This window comes from Pristis pectinata, chromosome 34 (genome assembly GCF_009764475.1).
Source record: "Pristis pectinata isolate sPriPec2 chromosome 34, sPriPec2.1.pri, whole genome shotgun sequence".
Lineage (NCBI taxonomy): Eukaryota > Metazoa > Chordata > Chondrichthyes > Rhinopristiformes > Pristidae > Pristis > Pristis pectinata.
The window spans coordinates 17,303,323-17,328,981 of record NC_067438.1 but is presented as its reverse complement, the minus strand read 5'-3'; the positions used below and the strand labels follow the sequence as shown (position 1 = coordinate 17,328,981).

General features: G+C 57.3%; 2 protein-coding genes across 3 annotated transcripts in view; one reads left to right on the top strand and one right to left on the bottom strand.

Moving 5' to 3' along the window:
* Positions 1 to 25,659, top strand: part of LOC127585911 (class I histocompatibility antigen, F10 alpha chain-like) — a 603,397-nt gene that overhangs the window by 453,130 nt on the left and 124,608 nt on the right. The window lies entirely within an intron of this gene.
* On the bottom strand, positions 404 to 5,618 carry LOC127585909 (proteasome subunit beta type-9-like). Of its 2 annotated transcripts, XM_052043649.1 has the most exons (4): positions 5,102 to 5,414; positions 2,896 to 3,140; positions 1,601 to 1,668; positions 404 to 554 (listed from the first exon to the last, which is right to left on the bottom strand). In XM_052043649.1, the coding sequence occupies exons 2-4, from the start codon at positions 2,956 to 2,958 to the stop codon at positions 419 to 421; spliced, it is 267 nt and encodes an 88-aa protein (XP_051899609.1). In that variant the 5' UTR covers positions 2,959 to 3,140; positions 5,102 to 5,414; the 3' UTR covers positions 404 to 418. The 2 variants fall into 2 exon arrangements, with proteins under 2 accessions (XP_051899609.1, XP_051899608.1); XM_052043648.1 differs by lacking the exons at positions 404 to 554; positions 1,601 to 1,668 and having other exon boundaries at positions 2,954 to 3,140; positions 5,102 to 5,618.

Sequence of the window (25,659 nt, the reverse complement as noted above, 5' to 3'; positions counted from 1 at the left end):
GGACGGGACCAGGGAGAGAGATCAGTCGGGGTCAGTGCAACACCAACAGGCTGCAGCAGCCCCCATGGTGCGCGGTGAGCACTGTGCGGGCTGTCAGTAGAGATACACAGGCTTCCAGTGCAGGCGGACAGCTCACGGCGAAGGGCAGGGAGCTCTCCCGGGTGGGACACGTCCCCAGAGCACTGGGTGGGACCTGTCCTGTCTGTCCCACGTCAGACCCCTCCCTCCCCCTCCAGTCAGACCACCCCCACCATCCCTGGTTGGACCACCTGGTCGGACCCACCCCTCCCCCTCCATTCCCAGTCAGACCTTCCCCTCTCCCTCCGGCCCCGGATAGACCCCTCCCCACCCCCGTCCCCAGTGGGACCCCCCCTCCCCCATCGTCCCTGGTGGGACCCCCCCTGTCCCTGGTGGGACGTTACCTGTGCAGCTCCAGCTGGTAGTTGACGATGTCGGCAATGGCCTGGGCGTCGGCCGCCGAGCCGGACAGAGCACAGTAGATCCTCTGGTGGAGGGGGGAGAGCTTGTCCATCACACGGTTCACCACTGCCTCCCTGGGGACACAGCAACACCGTCACCCTGCCATCCCAGGACCTCTCCCCATGCCCCACCCCACCTGCCTGACATAGTCCTGGGACCTCTCCCCAGCCCCCCCCCCCCCCCCCACAGTCCCGGGACCTCTCACCACCCCCCTCACTGACACAGTCCCAGGACCTCTCCCAACCCCACCCACCTCCCCACCTCCCCTCCGGAACCCTCTCCCCACTCTGCTACCCCACTCCCTCCGCTCCAACACCTCAAACCAGCAGCACAGATGGGTGGACACTGCTGCTGGTGGGAACCTCTCCACGGTCAGCAGGCCAGGGTCAGGGTCAGCAGGTCCAGCTCTGGAGGCCAGACCCCAGGCAGCATGGGGCAGTGACACAGACAGGGCTACTGGCTCAGGACGTTACACAGGCTCGGACACCCCTCCCAGGGGCTCACCGGAACCTGGAACAGGTGACCTGCTCATCGGTCTCGCTGCTGTCCGTGGGGTCTTGCTGTGCACAAGGTCACGGTGTTCCCCACGTCACGCTACAGTGCTGCACCAGTGACTGGACTATCAGCCGGAGTCCGGACCCCACCCAGGGCCGTGGGTTCAGATCCCAGCCTGCCGGGGTCAGATCCAGGAGGGGGTGAGGGGGCCGTGAAGCAGCAGGACCACCAAGGCAGAGAAAGCCGAGGACCACGTGCTGGCAAACGGGATTGGTACAGATGGGGACGCTGGTCAGCAGGAAGATTGTGGACCGAAGGGCCTGTTGCTGTGCTGTATAAATTGGTGATGAAATAAATCTGGAACCGGGGTCAGAGATGCAGCCATGGACCACTAGACCCACGCACCCAACGTCAGGGCAGCAGCTGCCCTCCCTCCCCAGACTGGTGGGGGGGTGGGGGGGTGGGGTCCGGACTGGCCAACATGGGGGTGTTCCCAACTGCCCCACACTAGGGCAATCAGTGTGGGCCTTGCCAGTGGTGTCCACCAGTGGGCGAGCGATGGCCCGGTCAGTGGGTTCACCTCCTGGGGCGCGGTGTCACAGGGCAAAGGTGAGAACCAACCTACCCTGCCGAGACACGGGAGTCAGAGGCGATCACAACTCCTCCGGCGAACTCCACCGCCATTATCGTCGTCTGTGGCAGAGGCGCAGGGGTCAACGGTGAGGCACACACAGCTCACTGCCCTATCCACCCACCGCCCCCCCGCCCCCCCACCACCTCCTGCCCCCCGTCCTCCCAGCCCACCGCCTCTGTCCCAACCCCCACCTCCATCCTTCCCGCCCACCCCCCCACCTCCCGCCCAACCCCCACCCACCACCTCCCGCCCAACCCCCACCTCCCGCTTCCCTCACACCCCCACCCACTACCTCCCTCACACCCCCACCTCCCTCCCAACACCCCACCCACTACCTCCCTCACACCCCCACCTCCCTCCCAACACCCCACCCACTACCTCCCTCACACCCCCCACCTCCCTCCCAACACCCCACCCACTACCTCCCTCACACTCCCACCTCCCTCCCAACACCCCACCCACTACCTCCCTCACACCCCCCACCTCCCTCCCAACACCCCACCCACTACCTCCCTCACACCCCCACCTCCCTCCCAACACCCCACCCACTACCTCCCTCACACCCCCCACCTCCCTCCCAACACCCCACCCACTACCTCCCTCACACCCCCACCTCCCTCCCAACACCCCACCCACTACCTCCCTCACACCCCCACCTCCATCCCAACACCCCACCCACTACCTCCCTCACACCCCCACCTCCCTCCCAACCCCCACCCACTGCTTCCCTCTGTCCCACCCCCGCCTCCCTCCCCCAACCCCCGCCTCCGTCCCTCCCTCCACCCCAACCCCCTCCCGCCCCCCACCCACCCACCACCTCTGTCCCTCCCTCCACCTCCCTCCCCCTGCCCCCCAACCCACCCACCACCCCCCACCTCCTTCCCCCCCGCTCACTACCTCAGCTGCTGCAGCCCACTGACCAACAGAACTGGGTGTGGGTACCAAGGGTACATGGGGAACAGGACTGGCAGAGGCGGGGCAGGGCGGGGAGAGGCGAGGGGGGTGGGGAGAGGCGGGGGGGCTGGACGGATGGAGAGGGGGAGAGAGGAGGGGTAGGGGAGATGGTGGTGGGCAGGTGAGGGAGGGAGAGGGGATGGGGAGGAGGGAGTTAGGGGGATGGAGAGGTGGGGGGTCCGAGAGGTGGGGGGATGAGGAGGTGAGGGAGAGGGACAGGTGGGGGGATGGAGAGGGTAGAGGGATGAGGTGAGGGGCAAGGGGGGGGTGGAATTTAATCCCAGTACATTGAGGTGTTGTACATCAGAAGGTCAAATGTAAAGAACAACTACACGGTAAGTGGAAGGATCCTCAGCCACACTGAGGTACAGAGGGATCTCGGGGTGCAGGTCCATTACTCCCTGAAAGTGTCCGCACAGGTAGACAGGGCAGCAAAGGCAGCGTACAGCGTGCTCGCCTTCATCGGTCAGGACATTGAGTATAAGGTCAGGATGTCATGTTGCAGCTGTATAAAACGTTGGTTCGGCCGCACTTGGAGTGTTGTGTGCAGTTCTGGTCGCCCCAGAGGTGTCGGAGGCTGAGGGGAGATATATCAGAAGTTTATAAAATTGTGAGGGACGCAGATGGAGTAGACATTCAGAATCTTTTTCCCAGGATAGAAATAAGGGGTGATCTTGTAGAGGTGTACAAAATCACAAGGGTTGGAGATAGGGTGAATGCACACAGTCATTTTCCCAGGGTTGGGGAATCAAGAACGGTGGGGGGGGGGGAAGAGGTGGGTGTGAGGGGGAGAGAGTTGAGGGGAAGAGAGGTGGGGGAGAAAGGTGACAGGGGAGAGAGGTGGGGGTGAGGGGGAGAGAGTTGAGGGGATGGGGAAGGGGAGGTGAGTGATGGGGAGGGGACGGGTAGGTGAGAGGGAGGGAGGTGAGGAACAGGGATGGGAAGGTGGAGGGGGACGTGAAGGCGGGGAGAGGCGGGGGGATGGGGAGAGGGAGAGGAATGGGGAGCTTCCCCCACCTCTCTCCCCCTCAACATCTCTGGGGGAGAGAGGGGAAGGGGAGAGAGGGAGAGGCGGGAGGGGGAAGGGGTTGGGTGGGAAGAGGTCCGACAGCCGGAGTGTTCTTCCCGGGGTAGAAGTGTCAAATACCAGAGGACATACATTGAAGGTGAGAGGGGGCAAGTTCAAAGGAGATGTCTGGGGCAGGTGTTTTTTTTACACAGAGAGCGGTGGGTGCCTGGAATGTGCTGCCAGGGGTGGGGGTGGAGGCAGGTACAATGTGCAGAGAATGGAGGGATGTGGACCACCTACAGGCAGAAGGGACCTAGTTGTAAGGGGGAGGGAGGTGTGGGGGGGTGGGGGAGGGAGATGTGGGGGGGAGGGAGGTGAGGGGGAGAGAGATGTGGGGGTGGGTGTGGGGGAGGTGAGGGGTGGGAGGTGTGGGGGTGGGGGAGGTGAGGGGTGGGAGGTGGGGTGGGGGAGGTGAGGGGTGGGAGGTGGGGTGGGGGAGGTAGGGTAGGTAACCTCCTGCCTGATCCACCTGTTCAGCCCAGGTGGAATTTTGGAAGTTTCAATTACTTCACTGCCCCTTCTCCCAAAGCCTGGAGAACACAGTCTCTCCTCAAACGGCAGCTCCCCCGCCACCCCCACCCCCCTCCCCACCCTCCCCCCACAATCCCCTCCCCATCCTCCCCCCACCCCCTCTCCCCATCCTCCCCATCCAACCCCCCTCGACCCCATCCTCCCCGCCAACACACCCCCTCCCCATCCTTCCCCTAAACACACCCCGTCCCCATCCTCACCCCAACCCCCTCTCTGGACAAGTGTGGTGAACCTCCAGTGCACTCCCTCTAGAGCCAGCACATCCTCGGTAGGTAACCAGCCCGAGTCCGTTCACACTGGGGTGTCCCCGAGGCCCTGTACGCTGCAGGGTAACCCCCCACCCCCCGTCACCGCGGGGGAGGGGGGTGGGGGGAGTGAATAAAGGCCACATCGGCCCTGATATTACATCAGGGCAGATGTGGGTAGGGATGGGGCAGATGTGACGGGGAAGATGTGAGGGGTGGGCAGGCTGCTTTCCCGCCCACACACCGAGTCACACAGCGTGGATCAGGCCACTCGGCCTGCCGAGTCCGCGCGATTTTACTCTCCCTACATTCCCATCAATTCCCCCCGGAACCTGCCCCTCACCCCGACACAGGGGGCAATTCACAGAGGCCGCTTACCCCAGCGACCCACACGTTTCTGGGACGTGGGAGGGAACCGGAGCCCCCGGGGTACCCCACCCGGTCACAGGGAGACCGTGCAAACTCCACACCGGCAGCTCCGGAGCGCGGGATCGAACCAGGCGAGAGCCACCCTCCCCAGCCCCACAACACCTCTTCCTCCCGTCCCCTCCCCCCCCCCCCGCCCCTCCCGTCCCCTCCCCCCCCCCCCTCCCCCGTCCCCCTCCCCCCCCCCCCCCGTCCCCTCCCGTCCCCTGCACTGCCCCGCTCCACCGCCACTGATCTCTGCCCCGGACCGGAGATCCCGCCACTTACCCCGGTGCTGACTTGCATGGCGGAGCCGCCGCCCGGTCCCGATCAACAGTCTGCACCCCCGGGTCCCGGTCCGCCACCTGCACCCCGGGTCCGCCGCCTGCACCCCCCCGGTCCCAGTCCGCCGCCTGCACCCCGGGTCCGCCGCCGGCACCCCCCCGGTCCCAGTCCGCCGCCTGCACCCCGGGTCCGCCGCCTGCACCCCCCCGGTCCCAGTCCGCCGCCTGCACCCCGGGTCCGCCGCCTGCACCCCCCCGGTCCCAGTCCGCCGCCTGCACCCCGGGTCTGCCGCCTGCACCCCCCCACCCCGGTCCCAGCAGAGAAGTGAAACAGAAAGTACAGACGGGACGGGCGGGGACAGAGCACCGCCCCCACCCTCCACACATCCCGCACCCCCACAACGGGACGGCAGCAGTCACCCACCCCCCACCCCGGAGATCGGTCGGGGGAGGGGGTCTCAGGTGTTAAAACTGGACGAAAGACCCCCCAAAATAGCAGCGACCCGACATCTGCCTCCAGCCAATCATCGGGCGGCGGCGCGTCTGCGTCACTTGTTGCTGGGCAGATCCCGAGCCGGCAGGTTATTGCAGAGAGCACCCACACACTGGGAGCACCTGTAGGTGGTGGGGGAGGACCTCCTTCCCACCTCGCCCCTCACCTCTCTCGCCTTCATCTCTCTCCCCCGACAAGCTCTCCCCCCACCCCGCACATCCCCGCCCACACCACTCCACCCCCTCACCTCCCCCACCACTCTCACCCACATCTGTCCCCCCCAGCTTTCCGCTTCCCGCCTCCCCCCCCCCCACCCCACCGCCAGTCTTGTTCCAGTCAGACCTGCTCCCTCCCTTGTCACAATTCATACAGACAGAATCAGGCCCTTCAGCCCACTAACTCCATGCCAACCTGGTCCCCACTAAACCGACCAGTTCTCCCCCCACCACCTCGCCCTACCTGCCACTCCCGCCCGTTCCTGCGTTCCTCGCTCCCTCAGTTTGCTCCCTGTCTCTCCCTCAGTCCACAGGGGATCACGCCTGAGTCTGCAGGGTGGTGTGGTGACCCAGGGTGGGGGGGTCCGTGTATCGTCCCTCAGACCCAGGGTGGGGCATCCGCGTCACATCCCTCAGACCCAGGGTGGGGGCGTCCACAATCTCGTCCCTCAGACCCAGGGTGGGGGGTCCGCATATAGACCTAGGGTGGGGACGTCCTCGTATCGTCCCTCAGACCCAGGGTGGGGACGTCCATGTATCATTCCTCAGACCCAGGGTGTGGCATCCACATATCGTCCCTCAGACCCAGTGTGGGTGGGGGGGGGGGGGTCCGGTGTATCGTCCCACAGACCCAGGGTGTGGGGGGTCCCGTGTATCGTCCCTCAGACCCAGGGTGTGGGCATCCACATATCATCCCTCAGACCCAGGGTGAGGTGTCTGCGTTTCGTCCCTCAGACGCAGGGTGGGGACGTCTGTGTATCGGCCCTCAGCTGCACGCAAAGATTTCTGATGTTGAACAGTGTGGACGAACTTGTAACAACCCTTATGATGAGGAAAAAGGTATTAGAAAAACTGATGGGCACCAAAGGCAGACAGGTCCCAGGTCCCAATGGTCTGCACTCAGCGGGTTTGAAGGAAGTGGCTGCAGAGACTGGTTGAAGTTTTTGAGACTCATTGAGTTCTGGGAAGGTAGCAGTGGACTGGAAAACTGAAAATGTAGCTCCATTCTTCCAGAAAGGAGGAAAACAGAACATGTAACTGCAGGCCTGTTGTCTTCACAACTGCTGGTGGCAGTAGGCTGGAGGTTTTAATCAAGGAAGGAACAGCTGGTCACATTCAGCAGCATGTTGTAATTGAGTGATCCAATACCAGAGGGCTTGCATTTAAGGTGAGAAGGGGTAGGTTCAGAACAGACGTGAGGGGTACGTTTTTACTGAGAGAGTGGTGGATGCCTGGAATGTGTTGCTCGATAGGGTGGTGGAGGCAAATTCATTGGGGGCTTTTAAGAGGGGCTTGGATGGGCACATGAACGAGAGGAAAATGGAGCGACATGGGCATTCTGTAGGTAGGAGGGATGAGCTATGTCGGCACAACATTGTGGGCCGAAGAGCCTGTTCTGTGCTGTACTGTTCTGTGTTCTGAAGCAGTCAATGACAGAGGGAAGGTGGTTACAAGATCGGAGGTGGGGGGGGAGTGACTGAGAAGTGAGGTGTGTCGGACCATCTTCTCACAGAGGGTGGGGGATCTCCGGAACTCACCTCCTCGGATGGTCACGGGGTGGGGGGGGGGGGTGCAGTTGGTTTAAGGGGAGATAAGTTTGTGAAAAAATAGAGACCTGGAGAACTGGCCTAGAAGAGGGGCAGGTCAGCTGTGACTGTACTGGGGGGGCAGTCTGGAGGGGCCGAGTGGCCTGCTGCTGAAGGGGGTAGGGCAGTCCTGAGGGTCAAGTGGCCTGCTGCTGCTGAAGGGGGGTAGGGCAGTGCTGAGGGGCCGAGTGGCCTGCTGCTGCTGCTGAAGGGGGTAGGGCAGTGCTGATGGGCCGTGGCCTGCTGCTGCTAAAGGGGGTAGGGCAATGCTAAGGGGCCGAGTGGCCTGCTGCTGCTGTTGCTGAAGGGGGTAGGGCAGTGCTGAGGGGCTGAGTGGCCTGCTGCTGAAGGGGGGATAGGGCAGTGCTGAGGGGCCGAGTGGCCTGCTGCTGAAGGGGGGGTAGGGCAGTGCTGAGGGGCCGAGTGGCCTGCTGCTGCTGCTGAAGGGGTAGGGCAGTCCTGAGGGACCAAATGGCCTGCTGCTGCTGAACTGACCCGCTGTCACTGCTCAGTATTTGACTTTAAAACCATCCGAATGTTCAGAGGCACACGGCACAGAGACAGGCCCTTCGGCCCACCCTGTCCGTGCCGACCATCCAGTACCCACCCACACTAATCCCTTTGCCAGCACTTGAGATGTAACGTTTGAACGCAGGAAATTGAGACGAGCTGGATGGGCACCGTGGTCGGCATGGACTGGTTGGGCCGAAGGACCTGTATCTGTGCTGGATCGCTCTGTGTCTCTGTTCTCTGCCTTGGCGATTCAGGTGCTTGTCCAGATACTTCCTTTAAGATATTTCTTTATTGGTCACATGCACATCGAAACACAGTGAAATGCATCTTTTGCGTAGAGTGTTCTGGGGGCAGCCCACAAGTGTCGCCACATTTCCGGCGCCAACACAGCATCCCCACAACTTCCTAACCCGTACGGCTTTGGAATGTGGGAGGAAACTGGAGCACCCGGAGGAAACCCACACAGACACGGGGAGAACGTACAGACTCCTTACAGACAGTGGCCGGAATTGAACCCGGGTCTCTGGCGCTGTAATAGCGTTACGCTAACTGCTACACTACCATGCCTGCCTCCCAGCCCAACTCCTCATGTGATCAATCTCTTCCTGCAGCATCAGATTATCCTCACCATCAACACCAGCAAGTTTAATGTCATCTATGATCAATACCTTCATTCATATCCAGATCATTACCGTATACATCAAACAGCAAGGGTCTCAGCACCGGTCCCTGTGGTACACTGCTGGTCACAAAAGCATCCCTCACACATCACCCCCTGTCTCCAATTACCAAGCTTACTTTGTACAATATTTAACAACTTGCCCTGGATCCCATGGCTCCCATGTGGGACCTGGTCAGAACTGGTCCACAGAGACTACATCAACCATCACAACATAGTCTGTTATCTCTTCAAATATTCAGTCACGTTGGTCAGACTGGATCCCCCCGAACAAAGCCAAGCTGACAATCTTTGATTAACCCCCGCCTTTCTAATCGTAGCTTAAGCCCATCCATCAGAATTGTTTTGCAATAACTTCCCTGCCGCTGACCTTAGACTCACTGACCTGCAGCTGCCTGGCTCCTCTCTGCTGCCCTCGGGCAAAGGAACCACATTCACTGTCCCCAAGTCACCTGGCCCCTCACCCGTGGTCAGTGAAGCTTTAGACATTTCCGTCAGGGTCCCGGCGATCTCCTCCCTTGTCCGCCCGGATACCCCATCAGGCCCTGGGGATTTATCCACCTGTCACATGGAGACAAATAATATTCCCTCCTTTATAATAACATGCTGTAGAATTCCACTGTCTGCCTTTCCTGAACTCGCCAGCTACACTGTCCTCTACAGGTGACTACAGATGAGAAGTATCCATCTCAGACCATTTGGCTCCAATCACAGATTGCCCCTTCGGTCGCCGATGAGCCCCTGCTCTTCCCCTTCTTTACCCCACCCGACACAATATACCTCTGAAGTGCCTCCAGTTTTCAGTCCTACCCACCTGCCGTATGCTCACTCTCCCTTGCCCAGCCCTCAGTGTCCCTTGACATCCAGGGTTCCAAGGACTTGCTGTCACGTCTCTCCACACTGTCAGGGACACATTGGCCCTGCCCTCTCACTATGTCACAGTTCGGTGTTTCCCACTTCTCTGATGCCAGCAGCTGCCCCCAGTCTGCACGTCCAACTCCTGTCTTATGTTGTTGAAATCGGCCTTCCCCCAATCCGGGACTGGAATTTCCTGACCACCCTTCTGCCTTCCCATAACTCCCAGAGTTCTGGCCGCTACCTCCCAATTGTTCCCCACGACACTCCAGCCACGACATTCCCTGAGATCAGGACCAGCACTGCCCCTGCTGGGCTAGGACTCTCCCCTCCTGCCGAACGTTGGGAGGTGTGTCGTATACCCCCAGCCGAGTGCCGGCCCTGAGGCTCCAACCATGAGCCCTGACCTGGAGAGCCGTCTCCCACCCCCTCCCTCACTGCCCCCGCCCCTCCCTCTGCCCCTCCCTCCCTCACTGTCCCCCTCCCTCACTGTCCCTCCCTCACTGTCCCCCCTCACTGTCCCCCTCCCTCACTGTCCCTCCCTCACTCACTGCCCCCTCCCCTCCCTCTGCCCCTCCCTCCCTCACTGTCCCTCCCTCCCTCACTGTCCCCCTCCCTCACTGCTCCCTCCTCCCTCACTGCTCCCTCACTGCTCCCTCCTCCCCCACTGCCCCCTCCTCCCCCACACCCCCCATCACTGCTCAAGGTTCTGTTCCCTGCAATGCTGAGATGCCAGTCCTGCCCTTTGTTCAGCCCTGCCCTTTTATTGATGTTAACACCTTGAAGAGGTCTGTTGTGTCCGACTGCAACGTCTGACATTTCACAACACAACTCATTTATTAAAAAGTGCCAGCAACCAATGAGCACTCGGTCCGTGTCACATCATCAGTTCCCGGGGCAGAGCTCTCTGCACAGGTTGCCTTCAGCTCTGCCATCAGACGCTGCCGAGCAATCACGTGCTCACAGTCTATGGCAGACGTGAAGATAACACCTTGTCTCCTGGATGGAAAGGTACCGATTTATCAAATGTGTTGAAATTCAGCCCACAGAGAACTCCAAACTTTCACTCAATTTGTTTCCTAGTTCATGAACAGGTCAAATTCTACCAAATAAATACAGCAACACAGGGAAAGCTCCCTCCGCACCATCCCGTCACACACTCCCGGGGTCAGACACACAGTGAAGCTCCCTCCGCACCGTCCCATCACACACTCCCGGGGTCAGACACACAGTGAAGCTCCCTCCGCACCGTCCCATCACACACTCCCGGGGTCAGACACACAGTGAAGCTCCCTCCGCACCGTCCCATCACACACTCCCGGGGTCAGACACACAGTGAAGCTCTCTTTATGTCTAACCCTGGGAGTGTGTGATGGGACGGTGCGGAGGGAGCTTCACTGTGTGTCTGACCCCGGGAGTGTGTGATGGGACGGTGCGGAGGGAGCTTCATTGTGTCTGACCCCTTTTTTTCCCAAATTCCTTTATTACAAAACACAATCGACAATACTACAAACTACAACAAACAACGACAAACACAGTGACTAAACACAGTCACTAACACAACTAAACTAAATTAAAATATCCCCATCTCTACCACGGATGGCATTTATCCCCCACGGTGCCCAATGGTCCCGGAACGCCTCCATGGTACCCGTGGACACTGCATATTCCTTCTCCACAGCTACCCAGGCACGGGCGAAACTCTGGAACATCACCAGGCAGTCTGCCCGGGCAGCACCTTCCACTACCCACTCCCAGGACCCACAGATAGCCACCTTAGCTAGCCCCAGGAGCAAGTTTATCAGGATATCCTCAGCCCTCCTTGCCCCCCTCCTTACTGGATGACCACAGATAAACAGGTGGGGGCTAAAGTGCAGCCAGAAGGCAAGGAGGAGCCCCTGCAGATATGCAAAAAGGGGCTGCAACCTCGCACACTCCATGTACATGTGGTACACGGTCTCCTCCAGCCCACAGAAGTGACAGTCGGCTGGGAGATCCGTGCACAAACTGAGAAACTTATTACAGGGCACCACCCTGTGCAGCAGCCTCCACCCCAGGTCCCCGATGTACATGGGAAGTACACTCCGTAAAGGGACTTCCACTGGGGACCCCCCTTGGTCCCAGGTGGAAAACTGACTGCCACAGTGTGTCAGGACGGTGGACAAGAGCTAGGAAGTGGAGGGTGTGGACCAGCAGCCTGTACAGGTACCTCCTACCTACATCCGGGAAGGGCGCAATGGGTGCTGATGAAAGGCGGCTCATGTTGCGTGGGGCCGGCTTCCGGATAAGATTATGGGGTCTGGGCCCAATAAGCAACTCCGGCTCAGTAGCCGGAGTCGCTCCACGCAACCGAGCCACACCGACACCCGATGTGATAGGGCAGGAGTGATCTGAGCTTTCAGCCGGGGCACCACCCTCCGCCAGCAGAGGGGGCTCCTGGCCAGAGGCAACCATGTTCCAGGCTCTTAGCAGGTCCTGATAAAAGCTGGGCAGCCTCCACAGAGCAGCACGGCTGACGCCCGCCGGCGGTAGCCGCGTCACCTCATGAAGGCAGCGGCCACGCCAGAGAGAGTACATCGCCAGCACGTGCCACCTCGGAGGGTGCTCGGCGTACAGGAATCTCTGCAGGGTCCTGAGGCGGAGAGCCGCCAGCTGTGCACATACACACACCAGTGAATCTCCGCCCTCCTCCAACAGGAGACTCAGGACCGCTGCAGAGACCCAGTGTTTCCTATGGCCCCAGAAGAAGTTCACTAACTTCCCCTGCATTCTCGTGGCAAAGGCTGTGGGTAGGTGTCAAGGTGACCATCCGGTACCACAAGATGGAGGCCACCAGATGGTTTATGACCACCACCCTGCCTCGGTAGGAAAGCACCCTGAGGAGGCCTGACCAGCGCCCCAGCCGGGCCACGACTTTCGTCTCCAGGTCCTGCCAGTTTGCCAGCCAGGTCTCCCCAGTGAGACTCAGGTAGACTCCCAGGTGGAGGCGACGTATGGTACTCCACGCAAACGGATTCAGCTCCTCCGGCAGGGAGTCCACCTGCCACTGACCCACTAAGAGTCCGGATCACTTGATCCTGGCGGAGGACGCTGCCGAGAAAACCTCCTGGCACTCGCGCATCCTCCACAGGTCGACGGGGTCTGTCATAATCAGGAGTACGTCGTCGGCGTAGGCCGAGAGGACAACCTCCATGTCCGGCTCGCGCAGAACCAGACCCGTCAACTTCCTCCGAAGGAGACACAGGAATGGTTCGACACAGATGGCGTACAACTGGCCGAACATGGGGCATCCTTGACGTACTCCTCTCCAAAAGGGAATGGGAGCCGTCAACGAACCGTTGGCCTTGACCAGGCACTCTGCGGCAGAGTACAAGAGCCGGACCCGGGCCACAAAATGCGGTCCGAGCCCGAACGCCCGCAGAGTGCCCTCCAGGAAACTGTGATCCACCCGGTCAAATGCCTGCTCCTGGTCAAGGGAGAGAAACGCTGCCGGGGATCCAGTCTCCTGGATCAGGTGGATCAGGTCCCAGACCAGGTAGACATTGTCCTGAATGGACCAGCCTGGGACCATATAGGACTGGTCCAGATGTATGATCCGTCACAGCACAGAGCCGAGACGGTTGGCCATTGCCCGGGCGAAGACCTTGTAATCCGTACACAAGAGAGAGACCGACCACCAGTTCTTCAACAGGCGGAGGTCTCCCTTCTTGGGCAACAGAACCGCGACAGCTCTCCGCCACAAAAGAGGCATCTCCCTGGTGGCCAAGCTCTCCCCCAGGACAAGGACGTAATCATCCCCCAGGACATCCCAGAAGGCCTGAAGGAACTCGATGGTCAAGCCGTCGAGGCCAGGGGACCTTCCCATCCGGAGCTGCTGAAGAGCCGCAGACAGTTCGGCCCGAGTCAGGGGAGCATCCAGCCGCTCCGCTGCCTCCGGCCCGACCGTTGGCAACCCCTCCCAAACCGCACCGCTCACGTCCGCACTGGATGGGTCCGGCGAGAAGAAGTCCCCGTGAAAAGAACAGATCCCAGCAGGATCAGTGACAGAGGAGCCGTCAGCAGCCAGTAATCCTCCCAGCTGCTTGTGGACTCCCCGCCACTTCTCCAACGAGAAGAAGGGTGAGCCACGGTCCAAATCGTGCAGCATTTGGATCCATGCCCTCACGTACGCACCTCGGGACCGCTCAAGCCGCAGTGCCCTCAGCGCGTCCTTCTTCTCCTGGTAGTCCCGCCACAGGCTCTGGTCCCCAGCGGTCAGACCGAGACGGGACCCCAACCATAGAACCATAGAACAATACAGCACAATACAGGCCCTTCGGCCCACCACGTTATACCGACCTTCAAACCACACCTGTCTATCTAACCCCTTCCTCTCACATATCCCTCTATTTTAAATTCCTCCATAGGCTTATCTAACAATCTCTTGAACTTGTCCAACGTATCAGCCTCCACCACCACCCCAGGCAGCGCATTCCATATGGACCACCATTCGCTCCACCGTGGCCAAGTCGAGCAGCTCTCTCTCAAGCCGCCTGATCTCAGATCCCCGCCCCTTGGTCGACCCCCTAGTGTACTCCTGACATAGAAACCAGATGCGGGCAAAGCCCACACCCCACCATAGCCTTAGGGAGCAGAAGTCCTCCCGTTCCTCCCTCCAGGCAATCCAGAAAGCTCCAAACAAATCCCGGAATCAGCCATCCTCCAAGCAGCCGGTTGTTAAGGTGCCAGTACGCAGACCCCACCCGCGTGCACAGCAGAGCAAATTCTGCCCACACGAGGTGCTGGTCCAAGCACGGCACCGGCCACGTGGAGGCCGCCGAGACACGGGAGACGTACACCTGGGAAATGTACACTCTGTCTATGCGGGACCCTCCCCCTCTAGACCTCCTCGAGAAGGCACTAGGGTCAGGGTGAAGGTTCCGCCAGGTGTCCACCAAGTCAAAGGAGCCCACGAGCTCCTTCAAGGTCTTCGCTGACGCCAGGTCACGCTGGAGGCCAGAGCGGTCCTCCTCCTCGAGGGTGCAGTTAAAATATCCCCTGAGGATGACGCAGTCCCTGGGGTCGATGGAACTGAGCAAGGAGGACACCTGACAGAACAGGCCCGTCTGCAGCACCCCGCACCTGGGGGCGTACACGTTGACAAAGTGCAGCGGCACACCGTCCGGGCGCACAGTGAGGTGGAGCAGGCGGCCGGGAACAACATCCTAAACTGTCACGATTTCCGGTTGGAAACCAGGGGCCAGAATCACCATCCCACTAGAGGTGGAGTTGAGGTGACTCAGGTAGACCCCTCCCTGCCACTCCAGGAGCCAGGTGGACTCATCTCCTGGGATGGTGTGGGTTTCCTGCAGGAGATTCACCACATATCTCCCTTCCTTGAGGACAGGGAGAGTATGGAACCTACGGAGAGAGCCCCTGCCGCCGTTCACACTAAGGCTGGCTGTGGTGTATCTCATGTCAGGAGCACACTAGGCCTTGGCACCCTTCCCCTTCCCGGTGAAAACGGAGCCGCTCTTCACCCTGCAAGCCCCAGGAAGATCGCAACCGCTCTTTGCCTTGAGGAGTGTCAGAGCCACCTGGTGACCCCCCTACCCTCGAAAGGAGTGTGACCACCTCTAGCCCTGAAGTCTCTCTTTAGGTCATCCAGGAAGGTATTAAGCTGGCGCCTATTGTTCCCGGTCACCGGCCTCCCCTTCCCCTTCTGTTGAAGGGCGACACGCAGTGACTTAACCGCCTCGATAGGCTGTCCCAGTGCAGGGAGGCTAATTTAGGCCGATGCTTCGCACCTTCGGAGGTCTGAATAAACTCTTGGATCTCTTCTACAGGGATAAGTGGGGTGAGGATATCCATGATGTCACTTTCAGATGAATCACCTTCCAACCCCTCACCGCAGGCAGAGTCCTCAGTGCCCTCCCCGTGTGAGCCAGCAAACACCAGCTCACCTGTCCCACACTGTGCAGCGGGAACCTCAGCCCCACCCGCCAACTTCCCCTCTGCCTCAGTCCTATCACTAAGAAGAGCCACAGAGGGGCTCTCCCCCCAAAACATCCGGGGAACCATGGCACAGTACTGCCGGTACGATGGGGACATCCCTCGCCCCAGGAGCCGGGATCGAGGAGGACCCCGGTGACTCGAGTGCTAGGGGTCCCCCCCAGAGCCAGATCCTGAGAGAGGGAGGGGCTGGTCTCTGCCTCACCACTCTCTTCATTAATTCTAACCCCCAAGGAGAAGTTGTCCACTAAATCCGGGGTTGGGGGGTTCCAGGGCTGTCTCAGCCACCTTGCACAGGGCAACGCCACCACTGGCAGTGGAGACGTCCTCCCTCACTATGTCACTGGGGCCATCCCCTTCCCCACCCGCCACACGGGGATCACCAGGGCATGAGGCCACAGCTGGGGAATGAGGTTGGGGGCTAACCTCGATGTTGGGTCCCTCCCTCTCCGATGACCCCTGCTCATCTGCGCCCTCCACCCCACTAGGAAAAAGACTCCTCCTCCTCTTTAGGCCTGAGGAACCCACGGATGTAGGGACCACCGGTTCTCTGGCAGCCCCAACTTCCACCCCAACCACCTGCGCACTCCCCACAGACCACCCCCCCAACCCTCAGGGCAAGTGGGATCCCCGGTACGAGGCGCAGGGGTAGGCGTGACCTCTGCTTCCGAAGGTGCTTGCTCTTCTTCCGCACCTTCCTGGTCTGCGTCGGCTCCTCCCCGTCCCTCCCCACTCCCGCGCTACACACGGTCTCAGGCTCTCCCACCTGATCCACAGGGGGAGGGGGAGGGGGAACAGTTGTGCCAGAGATGGAAACCTTGGGCCGGGAATTGGGACAGTCCCTCCGAAAGTGCCCCACCTCCCCGCACGCATGGCACCGCAGCCGCTCGGAGCTCCAGTACACCTGGTAGCTGGCCCCTTCATACCGTACAGTGAACCGACCCTCAACGTCCTCCTCCCAGGCCAACTGCATAAACAGCTGGTGCCGGAAAGAGATAACGGTGCGGAGGGTGCCGCACTTAAATTTGTGCCATACAGCAGTGATGTCAGACTGTATCTGTCCCAAGAGGGCAAGATGAGGAAGGAGGGCCTCATTAGGAATGGAGGGCCTGATGTGTCCAAGGACAATCCGCTGTGCGGGAGCGGTCACCAGCTCCAGCTGCAGGAGTGTTTTGTCCACAGTGAGCCCCCTACCGAGGGCCCGATGCGCCAGGTCGTCGGTCCGCAGATAGAACACCACCTTCCCGAACTCCTTCTCAGAGGCCAGCAGGCCACCCACACCAACCAAGTCCTCCATGACTTCCGAAACCGCTTCCAAGGTTAGTCCAGGGGGCAAGATGCACTGCACCCCTCGCATGAGCTCCACTGCCCGAAACAGGGCATCGTCCGAGGAGGCCGCGGCTCTTGCATAGCCCCTCGGAGGTCAGCGGCTCACCGGTGTCCAGTCTAGCATGGTGGTAACCCAGTCCGAAGTAGAAACAAACCACTAGAAGGATAACTGCCAAAGTCAAGGTAGCAGTACCCACCGATAAAGTCACTGGGAGTAAATGGTGTCCTTAGATGGACCAGTTCGAAACTTCTCGCCGCTCCCCCAGGTCTTACTGCGTCAGCAGATCCTGTCGGTATGGCTGCCTTGATGTTGTGGGGCCCCACACAAGCTGGAGAATATCACAGGCAGCCCCCGAGTAGCCTTTTCTAAACACAGCGAGATGGAAGGAATCCTTCCTTGTTGTGGGAGTTGAAAACACCCCACACTTGCCGGCTCTTCCTTGGCAAGATGCCAGCTACTTCCAACGCCAGGAAGGCTCCGCCGGTCCCGAGAAATTCGAAGGCCACAAAAGGCTGAGACCTCCGAGGAATACTCCTACTCCCACACCGACGGGGGGGGCACGACAAGGCAAGAGGGAGGGGGTTCCCCTGATGACAGCGGGAAAAACAAACCGAGTATTCCCTCCCCACCGTAGGAGTAAATCAGCTTCTGGCAAAATGCGTAGTCAGCAGACAAAACACGGCCTAAATAGTGATAAACCAACAGAACTTCAACCCTTTTTCCTCCAAACTTTCCTGTGTCCTCACCACAAAATTCAGCATCAGAAGTTTGCAAGGGAACATTTAGACAAGCCTGATGCATTTTGGAAACAAGTCCTGTGGACTGATGAAGTTAAAATAGAACTTTTTGGCAGCAATGAGCAAAGGTATGTTTGGAGAAAAAAGGGGTGCAGAATTTAATGAAAAAAACACCTCTCCAACTGTTAAGCACGGGGGTGGATCGAACACGCTTTGGGCTTGTGTTGCAGCCGGTGGCATGGGGAACATTTCACTGGTAGAGGGAAGAATGAATTCAATTAAATACCAGCAAATTCTGGAAGCAAACATCACACCATCTGTAAAAAAGCTGAAGATGAAAAGAGGATGGCTTCTACAACAGGATAACGATCCTAAACACACCTCAAAATCCACAATGGACTACCTCAAGAGGCACAAGCTGAAGGTTTTGCCATGGCCCTCACAGTCCCCCCCACCTAAACATCAGCGAGAATCTGTGGATAGACCTCAAAAGAGTAGTGCATGCAAGATGGCCCAAGAATCTCACAGAACTAGAAGCCTTCTGCAAGGAAGAATGGGTGAAAATCCCCCAAACAAGAATGGAAAGACTCTTAGCTGGCTACAGAAAGCATTTACAAGCTGCGATACTTGCCAAAGGGGGTGTTACTAAGTACTAACCATGCAATGTCCCCAAACTTTTGCTTTGGGCCATTTCCTTTTTTGTTATTTTGAAACTGTAAAAGTTGGAAATAAAAAAGTAATCTTGCTTAAAATATTAAAGAAATGTGTCATCTTTAACTTTATGCCTTTTGGAAATCAGGTCATCTTTTACTCACTGAGCTATTCACAGTAACAGGAATTTTGACCAGGGGAGCCCAAACTTCTGCACGCCACTGTATACGGTGGGAAGTAAACAGTCAGCCTTTCGGGCCGAGACCCTTCATCAGGACTGGAAGGGAAGAGGCCAGAGGCCAGAATAGGAAGGTGGGGGGAGGAGGAGGAAGAGCACAGGCTGGCAGGTGAGAGGTGAGTCCAGGTGAGGGGGGAAGGTAGGTGGGAGGGGGAGGGGGGAGATGTAAGAAGCTGAGGGGTGAGAGGGGGAAGGGGCAAAGGGCTGAAGAAGGAAGAAGCCGGTAGTGACAAACTCGGGTTGTTTTCTCTGGAGCGGCCGAGGCTGAGGGGAGACATGACAGAGGTTTATAAGATTATGACAGGCAGAGATGGAGACCAGGAATCTTTTCCCAGAGTGGAATTCTCAAATACTGGAGGACATAGGTTTCAGGTGAGGGGGGGAGGACGTTTAAGGTGGGGGGGACGTTTAAGGTGAGAGGGGAATGTTTAAGGTTGGGGGGGACGTTTAAGGTGAGGGGGGCGGTTAAGGTGAGGTGGGAACGTTTAAGGTGGGGAGAATGTTTAAGGTGGGGGGAACGTTTAAAGTGAGAGGGGAACATTTAAGGTGGGGGGGACGTTTAAGGTGAGGGGGATGTTTAAGGTGAGGTGGGACATTTAAAGTGAGGGGGGACATTTAAGGTGAGGGGAACGTTTAAGGTGGTGGGGATGTTTAAGGTGGGGGGACATTTAAGGTGAGAGGGGGACGTTTAAGGTGGGGGGATGTTTAAGGTGGGGGGGACATTTAAGGTGAGAGGGGGACGTTTAAGGTGGGTTGGGACATCTAAGGTGAGGGGAATGTTTAAGCTGAGGGGGTGAATGTTTAACATCAGGGGGTGACGTTTAAGGTGGGGGACATTTATGGTGAGGGGGGTGTTTAAGGTTTGAAGGAGATGTGCGGGGCGTTTTACACACACACGGTTCGGAGGACTTCGGAGCAGCTAAGTGTTTTCTCTGTTTATCACTTTTATTAGGATTTTTGGGTGTAAGGGTTAGTTTTTTGTTAGGGTTTTTAGTGTAAGGTTTAGATTTTTTAGTAAGTTTTTTAAGTAGTCGAGTGGGGGCTGGACTGCGCAGGCGCGGCGCGGGCAGCTTAAAAAGCAAACAGCCTAGAGAGCGGGCAGCGTCGGAGCGGGCAGCAGAGTGAGTAGCAGCAGAGTGTTCTGGGCTTTGGCTCAAGGGGCTTCGGCATGAAGGGGCAAGGAGGGTAAGTAGCTGGTAAGTAGGTAAAGGCAAGGTTTAGCTTTTGGTCATTATAGATTTGTAGGTGGGACTAACTAGGGAAAAAAAAAGATAGTCGGATGGAGGACATGGTGGTGTGCTGCAGCTGTTTGATGTGGGAACTCGTGGACCTTGCTGCGGTCCAAGATGGCCACATCTGCAGTAAGTGCTTGAGGCTGGACGAACCGGCTCAGAGCTGATGAGCTGGAGTCTCAGCTACAAACACTGCGCAGCATAAGGGAGGGAGAGAGTTTTGTAGACACGGTGCATCAGGTGACAGTCACCCCCCTTAGGGTAGGTACATCTGAGGTTCAGGAGGCAGATAGAATGGTGACGGTCAGGGGAGGGAAGAGGAAGAAGAAGTCAGGCAGGCAGACAGGACAGAGAGCCCCGGAGGCTGTTCCCCTCAGTAACAAGTTTTCTGCCTTGGAAGCTGTTGAGCGGGATGACCTGCAGGGGCCTAGCTGCAGTAACCAGGTCTCTGGCACTGGGACTGGTACTGCTGCTCAGAAGGGAAGGGTGGGAAAGAGACATGCGGTAGTGATAGGGGACTCGATAGTCAGGGAAACAGACAGGAGGTTCTGTGGCAGTGAGCATGAATCCCGGATGGTATGTTGCCTCCCAGGTGCCAGGGTCCGGGATGTCACTGATCGGGTCCACAGAATTCTTGAGTGGGAGGGAGAGCAGCCAGAGGTTGTGGTCCATATTGGCACCAATGACATAGGTAGGAAGGGGGATGAGGTCCTGAAGAGTGAGTTCAGGGAGCTAGGCAGAAAATTGAGGAACAGGACCTCAAGGGCAGCAATCTCGGGATTGCTGCCAGTGCCACGTGATAGTGAAGGTAGGAATAGGAGGAGGTGGCAGATAAATGTGTGGCTGAGAAGTCGGTGCAGGAGGGAGGGTTTTAGATTTCTGGATCATTGGGATCTCTTCTCGGGAAGGTGGGACCTGTACAGAGAGGACGGGTTACACCCCAACCAGAAGGGGGCCAATATCCTTGCGGCGAGATTTGCTAGGGTGGTACAGGAGGGTTTAAACTAGTTTGTGAGGGGGAAGGGAACCGGAGGAGTAGGTCAGAGGAAGAAGGGAATGGGGAAAAGTTAGATCAAACAGGTAGAGAGGCTTTGGGGAAGGAGAAGCAGAATACAGGCTGTAAAAGTAGTAAGGTAGATGGACTGAAGTGTGTTTACTTAAATGCAAGAAACATCAGGAATAAGGGGGATGAACTGAGGGCTTGGATAAGTATGGGGGACCATGATATCGTGGCTATTACTGAGACGTGGCTGACGTCAGGAGAGGAGTGGACATTGAATATTCCTGGTTTTCGGTGTTTTAAGAGGGATAGAGAAGGGGGGAGAAGAGGAGGAGGGGTGGCGATACTGGTCAGGGACACTGTTACGGCTGTGGAAAAGATGGATGTTGTAGAAGGATCATCTCTAGAGTCCGTGTGGGTGGAATTAAGGAACAAGAAAGGAGCAGTTACTCTACTAGGAGTATTCTATAGGCCCCCCAGTAGCAGTAGAGATATAGAGGAGCAGATTGGCAGGCAGTGTTTGGAGAGAAGCAAAAATAACAGGGTTATTATAATGGGAGACTTCAACTTCCCAAATATAGACTGGAACCTGCTTAGTGCCAAAGGTTTAGATGGGACAGAATTTGTTAAATGTGTCCAGGAGGGATTCCTGACGCAGTATGTGGACAGGCCAACTAGAGGGAATGTCATGTTAGATCTAGTTTTAGGAAATGAACCGGGACAGGTGAAGGATCTATTGGTGGGTGAGCATTTGGGGGACAGTGACCATTGCTTCATAACCTTTAAAATTGTCATGGACAGGAACAGGTGCAGAGAGGACAAGAGGATTTTCAATTGGGGAAGGGCGAACTATGAGGCTATGAGGAGAGAACTTGGGAGTGTAAATTGGGATGTCCTTTTTGAAGGAAAATGTACCATGGGGATGTGGTCGATGTTCAGGGATCTTATGCAGGATGTTAGGGATAAATATGTCCCGGTGAGGCAGAGAAGGAATGGCGTGGTGAAGGAACCGTGGGTGACGAGAGAGGTGGAACGACTTGTTAGGGAGAAGAAGGTAGCGTACATGAGGTATAAGCAGCAAGGTTCAGACAGGGCCCGTGAGGAATATAGGGTAGCGAGGAAGGAACTTAAGAAAGGGCTGAGGAGAGCTAGAAGGGGACATGAAAAGGCTTTGGCTAGTAGGGTTAAGGAAAATCCCAAGGCCTTTTTCAAGTACGTGAAGGGTAGGAGGATGGCTAGGGTGAAGGTAGGTCCGATTAAGGACAAAGGTGGGAGAATTTGCCTGGAGGCAGCAGAAGTGGGAGAAGTTCTCAATGAGTACTTCTCTTTGGTATTCACCAGGGAGAGGGGTCTTGATGATGCGGAAGGGAGTGCTGGTAGGGGTAATGTTCTCGAGGTTGTTGATATCAAGAGAGAGGATGTGTTGAAGTTGTTAAATAATATTAAGACAGATAAATCTCCGGGGCCTGACGGGATTTTCCCCACGCTGCTTCGAGAGGCTAGGGTGGAGATTGCTGAACCGGTGGTAAGGATCTTTGAGTCCTCGTTGTCTACGGGGGTGGTGCCGGAGGATTGGAGGGTTGCGAATGTTGTCCCCTTGTTCAAAAAAGGTAATAGGGATAGGCCAGGGAATTATAGACCAGTGAGTCTCACGTCTGTGGTGGGTAAGCTGTTAGAAAGGATTCTAAGGGCTAGGATTTATGAACACCTTGAGAATCATGGACTGATTAGGGACAGCCAGCATGGCTTTGTGAAGGGAAGATCTTGCCTCACAAGCCTGATAGAGTTCTTTGAGGAGGTGACCAGGAAGATTGATGAGGGCAGTGTGGTGGATGTGGTTTACATGGATTTTAGTAAGGCGTTTGATAAGGTTCCTCATGGTAGGCTTCTTCAGAAGGTCAGATGCCGAGGGATCCAAGGAAGCTTGGCTGTGTGGATTAGGAATTGGCTTGCATGTAGAAAGCAGAGGGTTGTGGTGGAAGGAGTGCCCTCGGATTGGAGGGCTGTGACTAGTGGTGTCCCGCAGGGATCGGTTCTGGGACCTCTACTTTTTGTGATATTTATAGATGACTTAGATGAGGGGGTGGAGGGCTGGGTTAGTAAGTTTGCGGACAACACTAAGATAGGCGGTGTTGTGGATAGTGTGGAGGGCTGTCGGAGCTTACAGAGGGATATTGATAGGATGCAGAGCTGGGCTGACAAGTGGCAGATGGAGTTCAATCCGGAGAAGTGTGAGGTGGTACACTTTGGAAGGACAAACTCCAGGGCAGAGTACAGGGTAATCGGCAAGGTACTTGGCAGTGTGGAGGAGCAGAGGGATCTGGGGGTTCATATTCACAGTTCGTTGAAAGTTGCTTCACAGGTGGAAAGAGCAGTTAAGAAGGCCAATGGGATGTTGGCTTTCATAAATCGCGGGACTGAGTTTAAGAGCCGCGAGGTTATGATGCAGCTTTACAAAACTCTAGTTAGGCCACACTTGGAGTACTGTGTTCAGTTCTGGTCGCCTCATTATAGGAAGGATGCGGAGGCGTTGGAGAGGGTGCAGAGGAGATTTACCAGGAGGCTGCCTGGATTGGAGAGTATTGAATATGAGGAGAGGCTTAAGGTGCTGGGGCTTTATTCACTGGAAAGGAGGAGGATGAGGGGAGACATGATAGAGGTATATAAAATATTGAGAGGAATAGATAGAGTAGACAGTCAGTGCCTCCTTCCCAGGGCACCAATGCTCAAGACGAGAGGTCATGGCTTTAAGGTTATGGGTGGGAGGTTCAGGGGAGATGTCAGAGGGAGGTTTTTCACCCAAAGAGTGGTTGGTGCATGGAATGCACTGCCTGGGGTGGTGGTGGAGGCAGATACATTGAACAGGTTCAAGAGCTTGTTGGATCGGCATATGGAGGAACGTGAGATAGAGGGATATGCGGGAGGAAGGGGTTAGGTAGTGTGAGGGTGGTCTGATGGACGGCACGACACGGTGGGCCGAAGGGCCTGTTTTGTGCTGTATGGTTCTATGGTTCTATGGAATGGCCCTGCAGGGCTGGGGGTGGAAGCAGATACGACGGTGGCGGTTGAGAGGCTCTGAGCTGGACACCGAATATGCAGACAATGCAGAGATGGGTCGCGTCCAGGCAGAGGCACTGGTTTAATTTGGTGCAGAGGTTGTGGGCCGAAGGGCCTGTTCCGTGCTGTCCCGTCAGTTGAAAGATAAGTTCAACGAGTCTGAAGTGAATCCATTGTGGTGACTGTCTGTGTGGGAAACACCGAAAAGGGGGCATTCGTTGATGGTAGTTTCACAAGCAGCAGGTTACAACCGGCCCACTTCCTACAGCGGGAACTGTGCCTGGATCAGAGAGAACCTGTACACTCAGAGTCTGCCCGGCAACTGATGACGCAGAAAACCCCGAGGGCTCATTGGCTGACAATGTGGGTACAACAGGTTACATTTGGGGGGATGTCACGACCACCGTGTGTGCACACTGACACGGGTACAGGTGTCCGTTCTCACCACCGGCCCATGTCAACCCCCACCCCCACCCGGTCACGCACCCACTGCCTGTACTCCGGCCACACTCCCACCATCTGTACCCTGGTCACACACCCACTTCCTGTACCCTGGGCACGCACCCACCTCCTGTATCCCGGTCACGGACCCACCACCTGTACCCCGGTCACACTTCCACCGCTTGTACCCCGGTCACACACCCACCGCCTGTGTCCTGGCCACAGACCCACCACCTGTACCCTGGTCACGCACCCACCGTCCGCCTGTACCCCGATCACACTTCCACTGTCTGTACCCTTGTCAGAGTCTGTCCATCTGTACCCCGGTCACACACCCACTGTCTGTCTGTACCCCGGTCACACACACACACAATCCATCTGTACCTCGGTCAGAGAACCACCGTCCGTCTGTCCCCCGGTCACAGACCCACCGTCTGTCCCATCCCTGTCTGCTAGAGAGTCATAGAGTTGTACAGCCCAGAAACAGGTCCTTCAGCCCACCACGTCCATGCCGACCTATATCAACCCCACCTGCCTGCGTGAATTCCCTGTCACCCAATGCCCTGCTCATTCAACTACCTGCCCACATGCCTCTGAACTGTTGTTACTGTTCCTGCATCTGCCACCTGCTCTGGCAGCTCATTCCAGCTACTAAATGTTCTTTGTGTGAAAACTCTACACTTCAGATCCCATTTAAACCTCCTCCCTCTCACCATAACCCCATGTCCTCTGGTTTTACCATGGGAAACCCACTGTGACCGTGCACCCTATCTGTGCCCCTCATGATTTTATAAACCTCCGTGAGGTCACCCCTCAGCCTCTGTCGCTCCAGGGAGAACAGTCCCGGCCGGTCCAGCCTCTCCTTGTAACTCAGTCCCTCCAGTCCCGGCGACACCCTGGTGAATCTTTTCTGCGCATGCTCTAGCTGAATTGTATCCTTCCTGTAGTGAGGTCATGGATTCACAGAGCCACAGAGCAATCCAGCACGGATACAGGCCCTTCGGCCCATCCAGTCCATGCCGACCACGGGGCCCACACAGCTCGTCTCAATTTCCTGCGTTCGGCCCATATCCCTCCAAGTCCTGCCCCTCCATGTACCCATCCAAGTGCTTCTTCAATGACCCTGTTGTACCTGCCTCACCCACTTCCTCTGGCAGCTCGTTCCATACACTCACCACCCTCTGCGTGAGAAATTTGCCCCTCGGGTCCCCCTTAAATCTCTCCCTTTTCACCCTAAACTCATGCTCCCTAGATTTGGACTCCCCTACCCTGGGGAAAAGACTGTTACCATCCACCTTATCTACGCCTCTCATAATCTTAAACACTTCTACAAGGTCGCCCCTCCTTCTCCTACGTTCCAAGGAATAAAGACCCAGCCTGGCCAACCTCTCCCTGTAACTCAGGTCCTCTGGTCCTGGCAACATCCTTGTATAGTTTCTCTGCGCTCTTTCCACTTTAACCGTGTCTTTCCTATAACAAGGTGACCAAAACTGCACACAGTGCTCCAAGTGCAGCCTCACCAACAACTTATACAACTGCAACAT